The sequence below is a fragment of the Cebidichthys violaceus genome, unplaced genomic scaffold, assembly GCF_023349555.1.
Source record: "Cebidichthys violaceus isolate CVI_PGR_0920_01 unplaced genomic scaffold, fCebVio1.0.p SCAF_7, whole genome shotgun sequence".
Taxonomy (NCBI): Eukaryota; Metazoa; Chordata; class Actinopteri; order Perciformes; family Stichaeidae; genus Cebidichthys; species Cebidichthys violaceus.
In genome coordinates this window covers 4,269,670-4,289,982 of record NW_027176927.1, presented here as the reverse complement: position 1 = coordinate 4,289,982, position 20,313 = coordinate 4,269,670, and the positions used below count along the sequence as shown (strand labels likewise).

Here is a 20,313-nt window from a genome sequence, read left to right as displayed (position 1 = left end):
AACACTATATGTGGGGGCAGACGTCAAAACCGAGTGGTTGTTTATTTGTCACTCAGGACCAGGAAGAGATGCTTTTCTGTACTGTAGGAGTTGGAAGCGGTGGTGTTACTGGTCTATGGTGTGTATTGTTTGTAACAGCAAACAAACGGTTAACAACAAGGTCACCTTATGTGTGTGTGCAACGATCTTTTCAACGACACGTACTGTGAGTGTGTGTGTGTGTGTGTGTGTGTGTGTGTGTGTGTGTGTAACAAGTGATGTCGTCTTGTCTGTATTTGTAGGAATGCGGGCATTTTCACATGTTGGTGAGTTGCTGAGCTTAGTCGAGGGAGGCACATATGCACACGTCTGTGTGTGTGTGTGTGTGTGTGTGTGTGTGTGTGTGTGTGTGTGTGTGTGTGTGTGTGTGTGTGTGTGTGTGTGTTTGTGTGTGTGAGTGTGTGTGTGTGTGTGTGTGTGACTGTATTTAGCCTGTAATCTTGCATCAGTGACTGTGCCGAAACCTGTGCCAGCCTTTTAATTTCTCTCATTTTAGGGGTATCTTACCATGGCAGATTATTCCAATTATATTGTCTTTTTGTAGAAACGTGTGTGTGTGTGTGTGTGTGTGTGTGTGTGTGTGTGTGTGTGTGTGTGTGTGTGTAAGAGAGAGAGAGATAGAGCCAATGACAAAAGACGACTGGGAAAGACTGAGACATTGAGAAAGAGTGAGAGAGAGAAAGAGTGTGTGAGAGAGAGAGAGAGAGAGAGAGAGAGTGAGAGAGAGAGAGAGAGAGAGAGAGAGAGAGAGAGAGAGAGAGAGAGAGAGAGGGCCAGCGAGTGCTAGAATGACTGTGGAAATTCCCAATGACTACACTAGAACGGCCTTTTTGAACAAACAGCCGCATACTCCCACCTCTCTCTCTCTCTCTCTCTCTCTCTCTCTCTCTCTCTCTCTTTCTCTCGCTCTCTCTCTCTCTCTCTCTCTCTCTCTCTCTCTCTCGCTCTCTCTCTCTCTCTCTCTCTCTCTTTCTCTCACTCACGTTGTAGGGTGACCTCACCCAGGCCACTGCCAGCCCTTTTCCTCCCAATTGAAGTCAAAATAAATGCTGTGTTGTTGATGCGATCCGACGTCGAACACGGAGAATCCAGTCTATAATGCATAGCGTGAGAAAGCTACCCTGTCGCATGTTGAAGTAGCTTGAGGGAGTACAGTGGGGAGATGTGTGTGTGTGTGTGTGTGTGTGTGTGTGTGTGTGTGTGTGTGTGTGTGTGTGTGTAAGATCGAGAGAAAATCTTTTTTGTCTCTGCATGCATTTTAAATGAAATAAGTGTAGGCCTCATTAAAGACAGATAGTTGGATTCAGGAGTAAGAGACAAATTGAAGTGAGTGACCTTGGATGTTTTGGCTCAAATTTTACTTCTTTTTTTTCTGAACTCTATTTTAAGAGAGTAAACTAACCCACTAAGTGATTTCATAATAGTTAACCAGATTAAATCTTAATCTTGGACATATTTGGCCAGAATAATCTGGGAAATAAATCATCAACTCATCCTTACTATCAGCATATAAATGTCTATTTTTTCACATTTTATTAATTAGTTAGTATTAAGCTAAATGTGATACCATCTGGAGAAGAATATGGATTTTTATCAGAAAAGCAATAGTGTCCTTTATTTTCTTGAAGCAGTCTTTTTTTATGTTGCTGTCTCGTTGAGAAATGGTAGATTACAAATGTTGGAATTAAGATTTTTAATGTTTCAAGCATACAAACTGGCACTTATACACAAGCACACACAGACACGCTTGCATGCACACTTTTGTGGTTTAGGAAGAAATGGAGGGTAAATGAGAGCATACGTCAGATGTTTAGCCAGTGCAGTGTAGCACACTTCCAGGTATGACGTCACTTTTATTCTCAGCAATTTTTGGGTTATGAAGATAATAAATGACCCTCTGTCTTCTGTGTCTCCCTCTTCCTTTCCAGCTTGCAATACAGAGGACAGAAGGACAGGAGACAAGGAAAACGGAAGAGTGCCTTAGAAGTAAAACACCACAAAATCTGCACTTTGTGAACGGCGAAGACGAGATGAGACCATTAAAGAAACACAGAGGGCGTACTCCCCCGTTAACCAGAGGTAGAGGGGGGAGAAGGAGAGGGGGCTCTCAGCCCCTTCAAGAGAAAGATCCCAAAAGAGTCAAGAGGGAAACGCTCGTCAGAACCACACAGCAGACACCCAGCACTCCCACAAGCAAACAGATCTCGCACACGTCCGTCAGCTCCAACGAAGAGCCGATCATGAGCAGCAATACCCCCGCGAGGGAGGAGTCTACGGAACCGAGGACACCTGTGGAATCAGTCGAGAGGGAAGACAAAAAGGCAGAAGAAAAGACAGAAAAGGGAAAGACAGTGGGCACGAATGGAAATAAGACAGTGTCCACTGATATTGTAGCATTTCCTACCTCTACCCCAACGCCACTCTCCACCGCCACGCCCCCTCCGGCCACCAATCACAGCCCCAGTTTAGGCTCCGTCTCTAGCAGGAAAACAGCCACATTTAAGGCTCGTGTACCCAAGAAAAAATACACATATGAGCACTTTGCAAACAATGCAAGTAGCCTAACTACCATTTCTACCTCCAGCCCTGCACTCATACACAACAGTTACTGCAATATTCACAGCAGAATCAGTGAGAGTTTGAATACACCCAATAATAATTTCAAGAGTAGTAACAATATTAGTAAAAGCACTAATAACAGCATTCATTTTAGTATAAATAGTACTAAAAGTAACACTACAAGTGGTATTAACAACATGGCTAACCGTAGTGACGGTAGCCATAATACTCTTATCAATAGCAGTAATAGTATAAGTAATAATTGCTCAGGTAATCAGCCATCAGTGCTAATTGTGGATAGCAAAGCTCCAGAAGCAAACCAGGATAAAACCCTCAGGACGGCAGAATCCCAGGAAAAGGATTCCCAAGCTGGGGAGAACGAGTCCGAGGGGGCCCCGAACTCAGTGCGCTCTTCCTCCACTGACACGGCGAGTGAGCACTCGACTGACCTGGACGGGATGGAAGCAACAGGACCGAACCTTCATCAGAAGAACTCCCACTACCCAGCTCCTCTCCATAACTCGCACCAGAAAGAGGCCAGGCTTTCAGAGGGACTCGCTGAAGCTCTGGCCAAAGGCATGAAAAACCAGAGAGTTCTCGCTCGCCAGATAAAGAGGACCACAGAGAGAGGGGTTAAGGAGGTTGACTCCTGTCTTTTATCACCTGTGTTCAGACCAGGAGTGGTGCGGAGGGTGAGTGGAGGCACTGTAGAAGTCCAGCTCCAAGGAGAGGAGACCCTTGTTAAATATCCTTTCCATGGTGGTACCGCGATGACGTCGTCATCCGGGGCTAAGAGCGCTGTGGAGTTCATTTTGGACACCCCCCCGCCTGGCATGGCACCTGTGGCTGTCAGGACCCGAGTGTGCGTGCCCTTCGGTGGAGAGGAGGGGGGTCCTCTGCTCTACAGAGAGGGGGTCGTCACTCAGGTGGACCCCCACCCCGGGGTGTCTTTTCCTTACCAGGTGCTCCTGGGTGAAGACAGAGAGACTCTGGACAATGCAGATGTGGGGGAAGAGAAAGACAAGAGGAGAGCCAATGCCAATTCTCAGGCCGTGTGGGTGTCCCGACAAAGTCTGAGGCTGCTCACCCCTCCCTGGGAGGTCCCGCATTGGGATGGTGGGAGGGCCCAGGAAAGAGAGCGTGAGAGGGAGAGGGAAGAGAGGGAGCGGAGGGAGGAGTTGGAGGTCGAGAGGGAAGTGTGCCAGTTGAGTATTGGGATGGGGGTGCTGGGAGGGGGAGCCAGGTTGGGTCATGGTTTTTCCCATGAAGGAGTTGCAGGAGGGCCCTATGGGAACGCACACCCACCATCCCACTCCTCCACTGTGACTCCTGGTGTAGCTGGCAGCACAGCTCATGACTGCGGAGAGAACTACTCTGCCAGAGAGAGAAAGAACCAGCCGAACACCCCAGAGGAGGACGTTGAGGTGTCTCGTTTTAACATGGCGCTCACTGTCGGCCCCAAGACGAACGCTGGGACCTCTCAGCACAGAAACATCGTCTCCAAGTCCAGCTGCTACCCCCCCTCCTCACCCCACCTCTCTCTGGTGCAAGGTCTGGCACCCCCACATCTCTCCACCTTAGCGAGTCCCCAGCCACCCCGTTCCCCTGCCTTACTGGGGTCTGAAATCAACAGCACCACTCCAAGCCTACCTCCATCAAAGTCCACTCCCACTCAGACCCCTACTCCCACTTCTGGTGGGGGGTCCTCCTCTACCTCCTCTCGCTCCAGGACCCCCCTCTCATTGGCTCAGCAGAAATACAAGAAGGGCGATGTGGTGTGTACACCTAATGGTATCCGTAAGAAGTTCAACGGGAAGCAGTGGAGGAGGCTGTGCTCCAGGGAGGGCTGTATGAAGGAGTCTCAGCGTCGAGGATACTGCTCCAGACACTTGTCCATGAGGACCAAAGAGATGGAGACGGCGGGGGGAGGAGGAGGAGGCAGCAGCTCAGGGACCGTCACCCCTGACCTGCGGGGGAGAGCGAGCAGTGAATTCGAGTGGGACGACACATCGAGAGAGAGCAGTGAGACCAGCAGCAGAGGAGACTCCAGACCCCGCCTGGTCCTCCCCTCCCTCCTCCCCCATGACCTGTCCTCCCGCTTTGACTTTGACGAGTGTGAGGCTGCCACCATGCTCGTGTCCTTAGGGAGCTCCCGCTCTGGCACCCCCTCCTTTTCTCCCATCTCCACCCAATCGCCCTTCTCCCCCGCCCCCTCTCCCTCACCTTCTCCGCTGTTCGGTTTCAGGCCTGCCAATTTCTCCCCGATTACCGCCTCCCCGGGCCTGCAACCCCGGAGGCACAGGCAGCCCAGCGGTACAGGGGGAGGGGGGGTAGGGGGCAGTAAGGTAACGACCTCAGCCGGAGGAGGAGGAGAAAGGGAGAGACACTCTTCAGGTGTGCAGCCCTCCTTCCACAGCAACCTGATGTTTACGGTCCCCATGAGCCCCAGCAAACGAAAGCCCGACACACTTCCTCCACCACCCCTCCCCTCACACCACCATGACTACACACCCAAGACAGAGCTGGAGCAGGGCGACCTGAACAACTCTTTTCGGGTGCTGTCCCCCCAGACACCAGCCTCACATTCCCGCACACACACACCCACCTTCTCCCGACCCAGAGGAGTCACCACCCCCTCGTCCAGCAGGCCACCGTCCTCCACTGCCGTCTCCCCTCCTCCTCTGCTGGTATCTCCGACTCCCCCTTCCCCTCTCACTCCCGATGGAGGGCCTCGTCGTGTGGTCCCCGTATCCCAGCAGGCTCTGCGGGACTCCCCTGTCATTGTGAGGAATCCTGAGTGTCCCTTAGAAAGAGGAGGAGGAGGAGGAGGTGGAAACGATGAAGGGGCAGATAAAACCTCATCTAAAGACATATGCTTAGCACCCCTCACCCCTCAGCCAATTTCAGGCCTCCAGGTTCCCGTCCCCATTAACGCTGCTGCAGCCACAGTACCCAATGGCACCGTCCTCCTGCGGAGCCCAGCCCAAACTTTAGTCCTAGTCTCCCCAACACCGTCCTCCCTGCCCACCACTGACACCCCGGCCACCCCCCTGCAGGCCCTGTCAGTTACCGTCAGCACAGCAGTCACAGCTCCCGCTCCGAGTACCTCGGACAGCTCTGTGGACCGAGAGGAGAACAGGGGGACAGGGTTTGGAGGTGAGGTCCAGCAGCCAGTTCCGTGTCACCCTTCTCCCACCGCTCTGCTGCCACTGATCCTCCCGGCTGAAAGCCTTCACCCCGCTCCACGAAAGGACATCATCATGGGACGTCCTGGCACAGGTGAGAATTCGATGCGTACGTCAGTGGGTGTATTTTGTGTGTGAGGTTGGTGACTTTGAAGGAATGACGAGAAAATGTGGAGACTATGGAGCTTTTAGTCGCAATGTGTGAATTAGGCTGTAGTTAGGAAACAGGAGATATGTACATGCATATTAAATGCTGTATTATCTTCAGAAATATTCCAATCACATGACAAATATGTCTTTATTCCAAAAGAATGAAAAAAGCAAAACCTGAAAGAAAATATATCTTGTAAATGAGAAAATTAAAACATTAATTTTGGATAATGTGTTGGAAAATGTATTATATAGTGAAGAATAAATACCCACAATTCACAGAAAGAAGACTTTCTGTTACAGTTTTCTTTCAAAATTTGAAATATCACTCAATGCAAACTTTACTCCTACATGAAATACCAAATTCCAGCTCTGCACACATAAATAAAGAATGAAGGAAATATTATCCTCTTTTTAATTTTGAATGAATCCCAATAGTTGGAACCTATAACAGCCTCATTGGAAACATTTTCTGCTTCATGTGTTGTGTGGCATAAAGAGTTGGGGGCTTTTTTTTCTCTGCATATTTAGTATGTGTGTACCATTTAATAACCATCCATAGAGTATACTCACTAAATTAAATTGTTATTAGACCTGTCTCATACCCTTTTAAAGGATATCGTTTTCAGTGTCTGTCTGGCTTTGTAGTGTCAACATACTGACACACACACACAGTCGACTCAGACTGGACTGAGGAGGAGCTCAGTTTACAGGCTTTGGACTAGCAGGTTAACCAGCATTTTGCATTAAAATAGTAAAGATTCTTACACTCAGAAGCTGTGACTCCACAGAGAAAGTCAGTGACAGTGCAGCTACATCTTGAGAAAAATACCAGAGGAGTAACTGAAAAAAAAAATCACTTTGATAATGTGAATTCGGTTGCAGCTACTACACATTAATATTAAAATAAGGAGAAGACAAGGCAAATTATAGCTGTAGCTTTACTTTCATTTTGTACACACACACAAGCCTTTATTTTAAAAGGACATTTTTCTATTAAATAAAATAAATAGAAAGGACCTTGCTTACTTATTTGTTTCTCCTTATATATATATACTGTATATATATATATATATATATATATATATATATATATATGTATATACTGTATATATATATACATATATATATATATTATCAAATACCAGTCAACTATTATAACATTCCTTTACCAAATAAATCTGATTTAGCTAAACAAATATTCCTTCAAGATGATCAAAGTATTAAAAGTGATTTTTAATTAAACTTAAACTGAATAACACCCACAGTGTAACAGAGGCTTTGATTCACATGAACAGGCCACGACCTGAGTGTGTGTGTGTGTGTGTGTGTGTGTGTGTGTGTGTGTGTGATGCAGTGAAAGAAGCTCCAGTTAGATGACGTTCTGTTGTCCCATATGGCTTCATAGTGCTCTGTCCACCAGCCTCACGTCTGCTGGTAAAACTAAACTAAATGATCAGCCGTGTATGCCCATGCTAAATGATTTCTCTGTATTTGTGTGTGTGTGTAAAGAGAGAAAGAGTGCAACAAAAAGGAGATGTATGCATGGGTATGAGTGTTTTTGTCTTTTTTATTAGGATTAGCTTGTGCGTTATACAGGATTAGCTTTGTTGATACTGGAGAGCACCGCTTATATTCCACGTCATTATAGACAAAAACTGTGTGGCTGAGTGGCAATCATACCTACACTATATAGTCAAGACGATGCATAGATTTATAACAGTAACGAAAGGGGAAGTTCGATAAGAATCTGAACAATAATAAAATGAAGAAGTGTCGCTGTTCCCTGCTTTGAATCAGTCAGTTCTACGCAAGGAAATTAACATTTCACAACGAAAGCGAAAGAGTTGGTACGGAGCGAGTGGGCTACATGTATGTAGGCCAGTTTCCATCAACTTGTTTTTGATTTTGTTTTTTGAGAGAGAGAATAAAGAGGATTAGAAAGAGAATGAGGAATGCCTCGGAGGACAACAGCACAGATGAATAAAGACGATGGAGCAAAAGAGGAGCATTTAACAGCAGTTATCTTGCCGTTGCTTGAAAATGTCTGACCAACGTTTGCTTATGAGTGTGTGTGTGTGTGTGTGTGTGTGTGTGTGTGTGTGTGTGTGTGTGTGTGTGTGTGTGTGTGTGTGTGTGACTTCCTGAACCTAGCGACTGTTATCTTCTTACTCACTGCAAACTATTTCCGCTTACTCTTGCTGTGTGTATGTTCATGTGTTTGTTTGTTTATTAGTGACTCATGTCACAATATATAGTGAAACAAGGTGTGGGCTAAGTTCTTGGCCTCTAATGCTGAGGTGGGTTGATTCTAAATGTGTGTGTGTGTGTGTGTAGTATATATGTTGTAAGTTTCAGTGTATTGAGTGGGTGTGTGAAGAATTCGTTCCTCAAGCTGCGGTGTGGGAAAACACTGTACTATAAAGTGCGTGTGAGTGTGTGAGCATTATTCACCATCAGCTGAAAATAAGAGCCTACTTCTCCGTTTTTTATGGACGTAAAGTGTCAGTTAGTGCTATTCACTTCACCTGAGCCCTTTGCCCTCAGTGTGTATGTACTGATCACTGTGTGGACGTGTCCCGAGTGTGACAGAGAAGTGGACAGGAAAGGGAACGCTGTCTGTTTTCAGTGTACGGTCGCTCCTCAGATCCTTTGCAGCTGAAAGGACGCTGAATGAATAGCGTCTCTTTGTGTGTGTGTGTGTGCTTGCACGCTTGCCTGTTTGCGTGTGCATTTAGTTTGAAGATCTTTGAGCGAGGAGCACATGTGGGAGTCGGGAAGGGTGTGTGAGCTTTTGCATATGGTCGTAGGAGACTGTGAAACGCGAGGCAAAGTAGGAAACACCGTGCGCCTGTGTGTGTGTGTGTGTGTGTGTGTGTGTGTGTGTGTGTGTGTGTGTGTGTGTGTGTGTGTGTGCGATCACACGTGTGTTGTGTTTGTGACGTGCCACTTTGTGTAGGTGTTAGTGTCGTCTTAACAGCTTGTGAAATATGAGCACATGGTAAACAGTACATTTTCCATTTTCTTTTAAAAGGTTAATTTAGTGTTTTTCAAATTATCTTAATTATTAATATATTATTATACAAATCTTGGCAATTGTTATTCCCTAAAGTCATTAGGAATTGTTTAACAAAAACAAAAACAATTACTGTAAAACCCCTCTGGAGAAATACTGCTGACACTTCTTGATCTTGAATTATATTATCGTATTAAATACGTTTATATTTGTGTAATGGTAATGCATAGCAGATCAGTGTCAATGTTATCTTATTTATGTCTAAAAGTACCCACGCTTGATATTGGTCAGAATTATGTTCATGCGAGGGAGAAAGCAATGAAGCCCAGATTGTTTTAAATGATCCTAGATGAGTTATCAATGATGGCACATTACACCTATTCAGGGATAGGATACACCAGGCCTTTTAATTAAATAGAAGAATAAATAAAATATGCAAACTAAATGTTCAGTACTATGTTCCTGTGGTCAGGCAGGAACTTTCATTTCATCAGGAGTGAATTAAATTAACATGAGACATCTGGCAGTTAATAAAAGGACAATATGTGAAGCAAACCAATACATTTCTAATAGTTTAACAATCTTATAAAAAGTGTTGATTTGATGTGTAAGAAGGAAAAGAGACCACAGACGAAGGGGGCAGTTTAATAAATATCATACAATTCTTAGATAGTCTATGTTACATACATTATAATCCTGCACATACACGCATTTATATTCTGCGTTTTTGTTATTGACACCGAAATTATCGCCCCCCCCCCCCCCCCCCCCCCATCTAACACTGTTACACACTTTTAAGACAAAGCTGCGTACATTGTCTCTCAGTGTGTGTGTGTGTGTGTGTGTGTGTGTGTGTGTGTGTGTGTGTGTGTGCTTTCCAAACACATGCTAATGAGTCACTAAATCAAACCTCGCTGTAACTTCCTGTAAAATCTAAACTGTTCAGGGATCAGCAGCAAGGTGAAGGATGAGACCGGTTCTTTTTTTTATGGTGTCACGTGTGTGTGTGTTGCATGCCGTGTGTGTGTGTGTGTGTGTGTGTGTGTGTGTGTGTGTGTGTGTGTGTGTGTGTGTGTGTGTGTGTGTGTGTGTGTGTGTGTGTGTGAGAGAGACAGAGTAACCGAGCGTCAATCATTGAGAACCGGATATGATGTGTGAGCGCCCAAATGTCTGTTGCCATGGCAACAAAGCAAACATCACACCGATGTAGCCGGTACAACATAACAGAATATTCACAATTAGGAAATAGCAGCCCCTTATGTGCGTGTGTGTGTTTGTGTGTGTGTGTGTGTGTGTGTGTGTGTGTGTGTGTGTGTGTGTGTGTGTGTGTGTGTGTGTGTGTGTGTGTGTGTGTGTGGAGGAACCTCAACATGCTGAAATGTGTGTACACACCATAACATTTGGTTATTATTGGCTCCTCTTTAGTCCGTCTTTGGGTGTTTTAGTCAACAGAGACGATGATAATCGGAGGGTTTCCTCTAAATTATTTAAGCAGCGAGTGAAGTGTTTCAGGCCACTTCCACTCCTACTACTGTTTTCAGTTATTTTTGAAAAATACAACCCTTATTATAGTATTTTATTTAGAAAATATTTTGCTTTTGTAACATTGTTGAACATGAACTTCCTTCAAAAGTGTGCACGGTGTCCTTTTTATAGAGAGGACCGAGAGGACTTTGTTGCTGTAAAGGTCTCACATGAGTCTTTTTTTTGTTCTCTTGTCTCCAAATTCCGGTTTCAACAGAAACACCAGATTTCTCAGTTTGACCACGTAGTGAAACTGCTCGGCCTCTCACACACTGTGCTGCATGATTGTGTGTGTGAGCATAATTATCATCAGCCTCATTGTTTCTTCATCAGAACATCTTTTATTGGGCACTTTCAGCATCTTCAATGAGATACGTTTCAATATTATATGTAAATATCCCCACACTTTAAAATAATTGAAAGAAAAATTAAATTGTATATTATTAAGCGTGCATAATTCTCTATCTGTGTCTCCGTCGCTCACACATGAACACTGAGTAAATATGTCACACTCCCTTTAGTACAAACACACTTTTTTTTTGCGCTGTTATTTAACACTCAGATACTTAGTATTTTCTCTGCCCTCTTGCTTTCCTCTCCGTCTCATTTTTAAAAAAATTTGTATTTCTACAAATTTATGACACATTTGTTTTAACCCTTCGCTCCATCGCATTGCAGTGTTTTTTTCGCTTCCCCTCCTCTCGACTTGGCTCTCTTCATCCTGGTCTACCCGGATACGGATACCCGGGAATAACATCCCCGCTCCCTCCCGCCCCTGCTTTACGTAACGCTTAAAGCCCCGCATATCCTCCCTGGCCATGGCAACAACCACATCTGGATCACACAGCACATCCAGACTGGCACCAAAAGCACATGTGAAGCCCCTCAAGACTCACCACAAAAGTAATGTGCAACGATAATCCTGTTTTCCTATTGGGCGAAGCGTACTTTGGGGAGATTCTCAAAATGCACTGGTGCAGTGGGACTCCTTAGTCTGAGGTGGCTCCAACACTTTCACTACATGCATGTTGAAGTTAGACCAAAAATTCAGACTTGCATCTTCAGGATCTCAGTTGAAAGCCACATTCACTGTTCTCAGGAGCTCACAGGTTTCCTGTGTTCCTCACGTTCACAAGTTTGGAATGAGAGGAGTTTTTAATTAGCACAGGAATGTCTTTTCTCTCCTTCATCCCACTCTCCTCCTCCTCTCCTTTCCTTGCATCTCCAGCTCCACAGTCTCTTTTTCACGGGGTTTTCTGCTGCTGCCCGTCTATATTGGCCATTTATCTGCAGGCCAGTACTGCCCCCAGATGGCCAAACATGAACATTACAAGTTCCTTCACAAAGTGGATGAAGGAATTCGGGTCTGCGAACACTGGTCACAAGTTTGCCTTTTTTTCCCCAATGCTGATTATTCACCGTTGAAAAAGAGAAGAAACAGTGACTCTGAAGCCACAGAGTGTGTGTTTTGTGGGTGATGAGATCTATTCAGTTCTCAGTAATTGACATTTTTCTTTTCAATACTCAGAGGTGCAGTCTTCCCTTTGCAGCATTGAACGAAATAAAGAGTTGCTGTTGTTTTTTACTTTAACTGAAACTAGAAAACAAAGCCATGATCGCGTCCAGTGTCCAAAAGACATGCAAAAATGACTGCTTTACTTTACTCTGACACAATAGATTATTATGGTCTAGTGGCAGACTTGTTGACCACACAAGTGACACGGAGGACCTGTGTGCCCCAACACAGCTGTTGCCATGGTAACTGCAAAAGGGACTGGTGAATCGAGTTATAATTGGACGGAGCAAATGGAGGGAGAGAGAGACGTAGAGCACAGGGGGTGGAAGATGAATTAAAGGGACGAGAGAGAGATGAGATGGGTTAGGGTGAGCGAAGGTGATGCTCCGCCTGCACGGTGTCAGCGTAGGTAAGGAGGTGAGGTCATGTGGTGTTTGACAGATGTAATTGGGGGGGGGGGTAGAGAGACAGACCTGCATTCATATGCACATTAAAAGCATGATGGAGACAGCCAATGAAAGCCGCTGTACACCTACACAGATATTGCACTGCAGCAGGGAGAGAGATAGCTAAGCTCAGCTGAAGGGGGAATTTCTCTCCTGTTTTGTTTCACACCTCTCTCTCTCACTCTCATCTATTTTATACATATATATGACTAAGAACTAGAATTATGTGGTTTCCCACCATCATCTCACGTCTACCTCACCTCCTCTTTTGCAACTTTACATGCAACGGATTTTCTTATCGTAAATCTTTTGTGCCCAAATAGCTGCTGAATGACGATCGAAATTACCTCTGAAGTGAGAGAAAAGGTGACTTTTTAGTCAAAGTGTATTTGCAGCATTTTGTTGTGAATCTATCAAGAATGTGTTGGCGTATACAAACCAGGCCAAAGGGAAAAAGCGATTACTCCGCTCTGAATCATTGGTCAGATGAAGTTTATTATCAAGGGCTTGTATTGTTTACCCAGGGTTGTAACCACTGGCTGATGAGGGGTTACTGTGGCTGCTCAAACTGTCCAACTCCCTCCGCTTTTTGCACTTTGTGTGGGCCGAGGTTGACTTGTTGAAAGCTCTGTGCTGTTGATAACCCTTAATCTCTCTCTCTCTCTCTCTCTCTCTCTCTCACTCTCTCTCTCTCTCTCTCTCTCTCTCTCTCTCTCTCTCTCTTAGCAGTCTCTCTTACCCCCAGTCTTAAAAAAAGTACAGACAGTCACCCCATATTTTAACAAGATGCTTTACTGATAATGGCCTGACAGAATACAGCCGAAGGAGCTTAGGTACACTGCTAGTGTAGATGTTTGAATACCATTTCTCTTGTGTTGTATAGTTGCGTAGAACCACATTTAAATCTGTCAGTGTTTTTCATTTAGGGAAATGAAACCCAGGACTGAGAGGGTTTACTTTTTTTTACTCCTGAGGACAGCTGCTGCCAGCGGCTCTCGCCGCCTTATTGGTCAGTTACCGAGCTCCTGATGAGCCGACTGGCTCATTAAGCCCCTCCCAGTATTGTATTTGTCTTATGGATAGATGAGCTAAACTGAGCATGACTTCTTGACTCATACAGTATGAAGGGAAACCAAAGTCTTAGCTGTGTTATACCTAAAATCTATAGGTATGTGAAAATGCTTTGCCTTTGTCTCCCTTTGCCTCCCCCATCTCTGGCCCCCCATGCCCTGACTCTTTTTAAGAGAAGTTCTGTTTTCACAAGTTGTTTTCTCTCCACCCACCTACCCAACCTCCTCCATGCCTCCCTCCCTCCCTGCCTCTCCTGCTGAAAATGACTCTCAGTCTATTTTTACCCTCTGGTCCTCTCCACCCTTTTTCCCTCTCTTTCTAACCACCCCTACTCTCCTGTTTTCAACTCTCTTCTCTCTTTCTTTTTCTCCCTCTCTTCCTGTCCCTGTGAGTGTTGCATCAGAACATTGAACATTCTGTCTGGAGGAGGCACATTTGCACGATGGAGGGATGGAAAAAGGGCTTTTTACAGTGGAAAATTACATCATTTGCCTCTCAGCTGTTAGTTGCATTCCCAAAAGCAAAGTAGAGTTGCCAGAGAAAGGATTCATAATACCTCTCATAAGTGATTATTGGTGATTTATAATACAGGCAGCATTTATGTTTGCATGGAAACACTTTAAACACACAAATAGCACGCATAATGACTGTGCATACTCATAATAGTTTTATTGTACCAGGATGTGCATTGTCATCTTGACCTGAGAGCCCTCCACCTCCTGTGCAGACTGCATAAAAAGACCAAAAGGAGCGTGGAAAGTAAACAGTAGAAAGCTCACTAGCGCCTTCTTTCCTCGGGTGGTCTTTATGGCTATTACACCTTTTGAGGAGAAATTGTAAGAGGGGCGGGATCTTGTCTAACTTCTGTTAAGTCATTGGTTGGCCTACATCTGAATGTCGGCTTTTGGTTGGTGGTTTCACGCATCAGTCAAGATTTACTACGACTCTTGCACCAATGACAGCGTGGGGGTGGGCTTACTGAAAGAAACATAAAAATACATTTTGATTAATAACTTGAATGCCACATGGTGTTTCCATAAAAAGACAATTGAACTATATGATGGGTTTCTATATTTTATTGTTATTGTATATTTAAGTTAAGTCAGTTTATGTGGCAAGAAGAGCAGTTGGTCGCGAAATCGGGTGAAATTTGCATATGACTGGCATTCCAGTGCACACTCTGACCAATCAGGGTCCGCGGCTCGGCGATGATTGGGGGCTGCATTGGCCAATAGCCGAGGGGAATAGGCCGAGAGAGGCGGGACAAGGCTGGGCGAGGTTGACAGGACGAGAAGGGGAGGGGGGCGACTACGGGGGGGGGGCAAAGCAGCCTAGTTTACAACAAGAGGAAGAGGGAGGGAAAGAGGAAGAAAGGACGAGAGAACGAGACACAAATAAGGGAGTAATCACGGTCCTGGAGCTGGTGAGACGCTATACGAGGACTTTTCAGGACCACAACAACACTCGTAACTCCAAGTATTAAGTGAACCGGACGGTGTGCGCGCTCCGATGTCGTCCTCACGAAGTGGCTAGCTAACCTGCTGCAGACGGAGACGGATACCAGCAGCGGCTTTAACCTGATATTTCTGTGTCGCTTCATGTGAAGCATATCCCCGTCCGGTGTAGGTCCAATACTGGGGCTCGTTCGCTGCCTTGAAGATGAGAAAGAACCGCGATTTATCCCCCGTTTTCTCCTCGCTGATTGAAGCAAGGAGCCCGCACAGTGGTGGCTTTTATCGTGTTGTAGACTCCATCAGTTGCTAGCTAACGTCAAGTCCTAGGTAGGATAGGAGCTGGTAGATTAAAAGACTACACAGAGACCAGCCAAGAGCTCGGAGTGGATATACAGTAGTGTTGATAGCTCTCTTGATAACCAGCTGATGGGTGATGGATGAATGCGCCAGATTTACAGGCAACGACGTCTGCTAATGCCGAGTAAACACGGATGAACTCAAGTTTGTTCGCCATCCTTTTTATAGGCGATTTGTGATGTTGGGTGGGTGTTAACTGAACTGTCAGGTTAAGACAGGTGCACAGTACAATTCTGTTAGCAGCTAATTGGGGGAAAAAACAAGTTAGTATTTGGTGAAATGCACATGTCAAACAGTCGTTGCTGAATTATTTTGGGCAGCCAGTGCGCGTGAATACGCCTTTTGTAGTTGAGACATGAGAACAATTGCGTTTCTCTCGCCTCTGTCTGAACGGCGGGTGCACGACCAGGGGCGTTCCCGAGAGGTTGGTCCAATTTGGAGCGGTGCACACGAGGCTCTTGTTGTTACAAGAGGTAGCTAAATTTGTTTATTACATGAATCAACAAGTATTGAAGTCTGTCTGTGACTAAATAGCTCATACTTGGACATTAAGCAGTTTCTTTCGACGCTCTTCCAAGTTAGACGGATCACCTTAGCTTTGATCGCCCCATTTCGCTTGTTGCAGTTTTGCTTTAGCCTGATCGATTCCAACCCCTCTTACAGTAAACAGTGAGCTGTTTCATTAGGGGTCTTATTGCACTTCCTAATAGCTGACAAGCCCACCTGTCTGCCGCTGTATCGTAGCGCAGAGCAAATGTTTTACATGGCACAGAAAGACTGCGTAGTTTCCTGGCCGATGTTTTAATCCAGGCCGTGGATGGGCTAGAGGCCTTGTTAACCCCTTCACGACCAAGCTGCTGGAGTAATGTAAACAAACAGGGAAGAGAGGGCATCGGGGGTAATTAGACCAAAGGGAGGAGGGACTTTGCTTTCGATCACAATCGTCGTTTCAGCGGGTCGTCAACACACTGTTGCATTTCTTACAAATTTAACTCGAGTTGTGTTTTGTATTGCAATCGTTTATAGTACATTTTGTCCACTGATGTTTGATGGCTACATGTCCGTTATTAGATATGCGATCCGGAGAGATGGACTCTACTTGACAGACTTATTTAATTTGTACTCTCATTGGAACTAAAGGTTCCCGCTCCATGCCATATCTTGAAATCACTATGATGCAGTTATTATTGTGAATGATGACCGCGACCTGTAGGGATGAAACGGATACCATTGGGCACTTGTCATCTGTGAGCTTCCCTGCAATATCTGCTCGAGATTTTGGAATTAAAGATGCTTCTTTAGCTGGATTTCTGTGTGTTTTGGAAGAGAGATTTTAAAAGGACATATTATTCTTTTTGGGAGAAACATCAAGGACTTCATTCAACCATGTTCTCATCAGAGAATCCTCAGTATCTCCGCCAAGGATTGAGCATGTTTGGTTAGTCCATGCTGTTACCTTTCTGTTTTTATGAGAATGAAATGTTCTTTTTGCCAGATCTGTTACATACAGCAATATTTCAATATTATTTACTTGTAGCCTAATGCAACAAAAGTGTTTGAATTAATGAGGGACAGATCATGTTTTACAAATCTTATAAGAGGCAGCTTTTGTTACTTTAAAGTTATTGGGGAAATCATCCTTACTAAAAGATCTGTTTGAATAATGGAAATAAAGATGTGATTTATACAGTCACTTTCTTATTTGCGGGGGTTCAGAGTGTACCAGCTTCAGTTCTTCCACCCAGCCTGTTATTGAGAACAGAGAGTCCTTTTGTAGATCTGTTGTTGTTGGAGTGATTTAACCAGTTAAGTGGCCGGAGGTGGGCCACTGTGGCAGAACTGATATTCTCTGCAGTTCTCAAAAATACTGATATTTCTGTATTCTGCCATGTAATTAATTGCATTCACCTAGTCTGATTCTTGATTTTATTGCATTTATTTGAGGATACATCATTCCAAAAAAACTGAAATGATTAGAGTTCATGGTTGGACTAGGAAAGCTTCTCTTGTGGGAGTGTTGCACTAAGGGCCTTGATTCTCCAAATAAGGAAATAGCATTTTGGTAATCTGAATGCAATAATGGCCTGGTTCTTTTGAAAGAGATTTCTGATTTTATAAATTGCTGGCTATCAGATGGTGTTGGCTGTGACAAACAATGCTGTTTTTCCTCTGCAGTGTGGACCAACGTAGAGCCCCGGTCAGTTCCAGTCTTCCCCTGGCATTCATTGGTCCCTTTCCTGGCACCCACTCAATCAGATGCTTCTTCTCAGCCAGGAGAGGGCCAGCACCCAGTCAATCACCCCCAAGCAGCCAGTCTGAAGACAGGTATTCAATACATTTATGTTTGACGAAATGGTTCAAGAAAATGTATCATCACCAGTTCCATGTTGTTTGCCTTTGATTTTAATGCTGTTTTGATGACCAGGTATTGTTTACTTTGCCCTAAACACTTATGCATCTCTTTGTTGTTCTTCCTCAGAGTGTCAGGGGGTGGCAGCGCTGTCACAGCAGCCTGCAGAGGCACCTCCCACTATAGAGAGAGCTCCTCCATGCCGGCCTCCACCCTCTGCCGATGAGCTGCCTCCAGAGAAGGAGAAAGGAGATGCAGAGAGAGAGAGGCCTGACAGCGAGACGGAGAGTGATGTGGATGACCTGTACGTTTTTTTTACTTGGATTTATTGTACTAACCTTTGAGGTTACATGAACACATAAAGACGCACACTGTACATACAACCCTATCATAAAAAGGGGTTATGTATTTGTCCAAGTCAGCCCTCGTACTCATTTTCTGTGTGTTTCTGTGTACCCACACATACAGTATGGGAGTGTGATATTTTCTGTATCCTCGCGCTAATTTGGGCAGAAGAGCTCACTGCCAGAACAAAGCAGATGGGAACAAAAGCATTCCATCTCTGGGCTCTATCACTATATGAAAGGCAGTGGCCAGGCTGTCAGCCATTGAAATGGATGAGCTATCTGCTGAATCTGCTGATGTATCTCATGAGAGACGAACTACTTGTGCTCTGTGTCTACATCTGATAGAGTTGCCATTCTGAGATAAATAATATTGGTTATAAAGTAGAAAATGTCCCAGTTTTAAATATTAAAGAGGGAAAGAGAAAGTAGTGCTTAAGCCTGCATGTGCACATTGTCCTCTAGGCAAATATCTAATAAAGATAACAAACAGAGGGCTGTTTTGTCTCCTTTCAGCTTCCTCCCAAGTGTTGTACCAGAGCAGCCTCTCTCTACATCGCCAGTAAAGAGACGCACTCAGTCCCTCAGTGCGCTCCCCAAAGACGGAGATAAGAGCAGCCCTGGAAAGGTAGTCTTTTCACCGCTCCATCACCCATTAACGTCAACATTCTAAATGTTTCATTTACTCATTTTTCTCGCTTAATCTTTCAGAGGGAGAAGGACCACATCCGGCGTCCAATGAATGCATTCATGATTTTCAGTAAGCGCCATCGAGCATTGGTGCACCAGCGGCACCCGAACCAGGACAACAGGACTGTCAGCAAGATCCTTGGGGAGTGGTGGTATGCTCTCGGACCAAAGGAGAAACAAAAGTACCACGATTTGGCCTTCCAGGTACACCGATGCATTTACAGACCAAAACAAACCACAAAATTTGACGATGAACTTTTTGGGGTTCACATGGGCATTAAAAACCTGGCTGTAGGAGCCAACACAGACACGCTAAATTCCTTATTATAATAAAGTTTTCTGTTGGACTGTGTTTGTGCCCCATGTGGCCAACTGTAGCATTGAGTTGTTGATAAATTGTCACCCATTGATGGCGTCATCGTCTTTTAGTACCAGCTGTTTACAGGGCGTGCCGCTTCAGGATGTAAAGAGCCAAAATAGTTTTTTAATGGATCTTAAATCATTTAAGTTGCTTGTTCGTTTGACAAAGCAAAAGTTTAAGATATCTTTTTTTTTTTTTTTCTACTTTGGGTTGCCACGGCATATCCTATATTTTTATAGCTGTAGCGTAGTTTATTACCAACATACACACACAAATGCACACATGTTGCCCTTCTATTCATTCATCAGCTTCATCGACTTGACTACCATTGGACAACAACCAGAGAGAAACCCGCTGGATGGATGTAACTTCAGCAAAGGCCTTAGAAATATGGCTTATTGCACTTTAACAAGCAACTCATATCACACATTCAAAAACAGCTATTTACAGGTCTGGAGACGATTTGGAAATTAATAAACCTGGAAATTTGCTTCACAAATAACTTAATCACAAAGTAAATGTGATTCACTTGAAGATCAATTTGAATTGATCAGACAAAAATGAATTAGTTCTCTACCCTTCTGCATAAGTTCCTTCTTCTTTCTTGACTATTATTTACTGCAGTTTAACTGCACACACCTTATCAGAGCTGAATATGTGATTGCTGTAGTCTTGATGTGGGAGTTTACAGTGGTCATTTACATTTAAAAGGGTTATAAATCTAGTTCTTCTCGTAAATTTTAGCACACCAGTCAACTTTAATCAAAATTGTGGCTAATGTAAATGCTGAGTGGCTAGTATTTTTAGATAACCACTAGTCACAGTGTCTGGTGAGCAAACAAGTTAATGTCAAGCCTACAAGTCCTTTAAGGACACAAGCCATCTTTTTCAGGTCATATTCCCCGACAGCCATAGTCATTCATTTTAGTTAAGATATACTGCTGGTAAATTTTGACACAGATGGATCTCAGTCATGGAAATGTATTAGTAAAAATGCATATGAACCCTGTATATTATATTTATATTATATCTTTTTTCTACTTCATCCCTCCCTCTTGTCTCTAATCCTGTTCCCAGGTAAAAGAGGCCCACTTTAAGGCTCACCCAGACTGGAAGTGGTGTAACAAAGACAGGAAGAAGTCCAGCTCAGAGGGCCGTGGGGTGCCAGGGGGTAAAGACATCAGAGAGAGGAGCATGTCCGAGTCCACAGGTTGGTTTCACTCAGACTTCACAATATATATAAATATGTTT

General features: G+C 44.6%; 1 protein-coding gene across 2 annotated transcripts in view; it reads left to right on the top strand.

Moving 5' to 3' along the window:
- The window catches only part of cicb (capicua transcriptional repressor b), a 35,808-nt gene that overhangs the window by 4,512 nt on the left and 10,983 nt on the right, over positions 1–20,313 (top strand). For both annotated transcript variants that reach the window (XM_068735554.1, XM_068735553.1), the window contains exons 2-7: positions 1,968–5,877; positions 17,493–17,642; positions 17,797–17,971; positions 18,528–18,639; positions 18,723–18,905; positions 20,140–20,272. In XM_068735554.1, coding sequence (XP_068591655.1) covers positions 2,070–5,877; positions 17,493–17,642; positions 17,797–17,971; positions 18,528–18,639; positions 18,723–18,905; positions 20,140–20,272 — 4,561 coding nt within the window. In that variant the 5' untranslated portion in view covers positions 1,968–2,069. The remainder of the gene's footprint in view (positions 1–1,967; positions 5,878–17,492; positions 17,643–17,796; positions 17,972–18,527; positions 18,640–18,722; positions 18,906–20,139; positions 20,273–20,313) is intronic.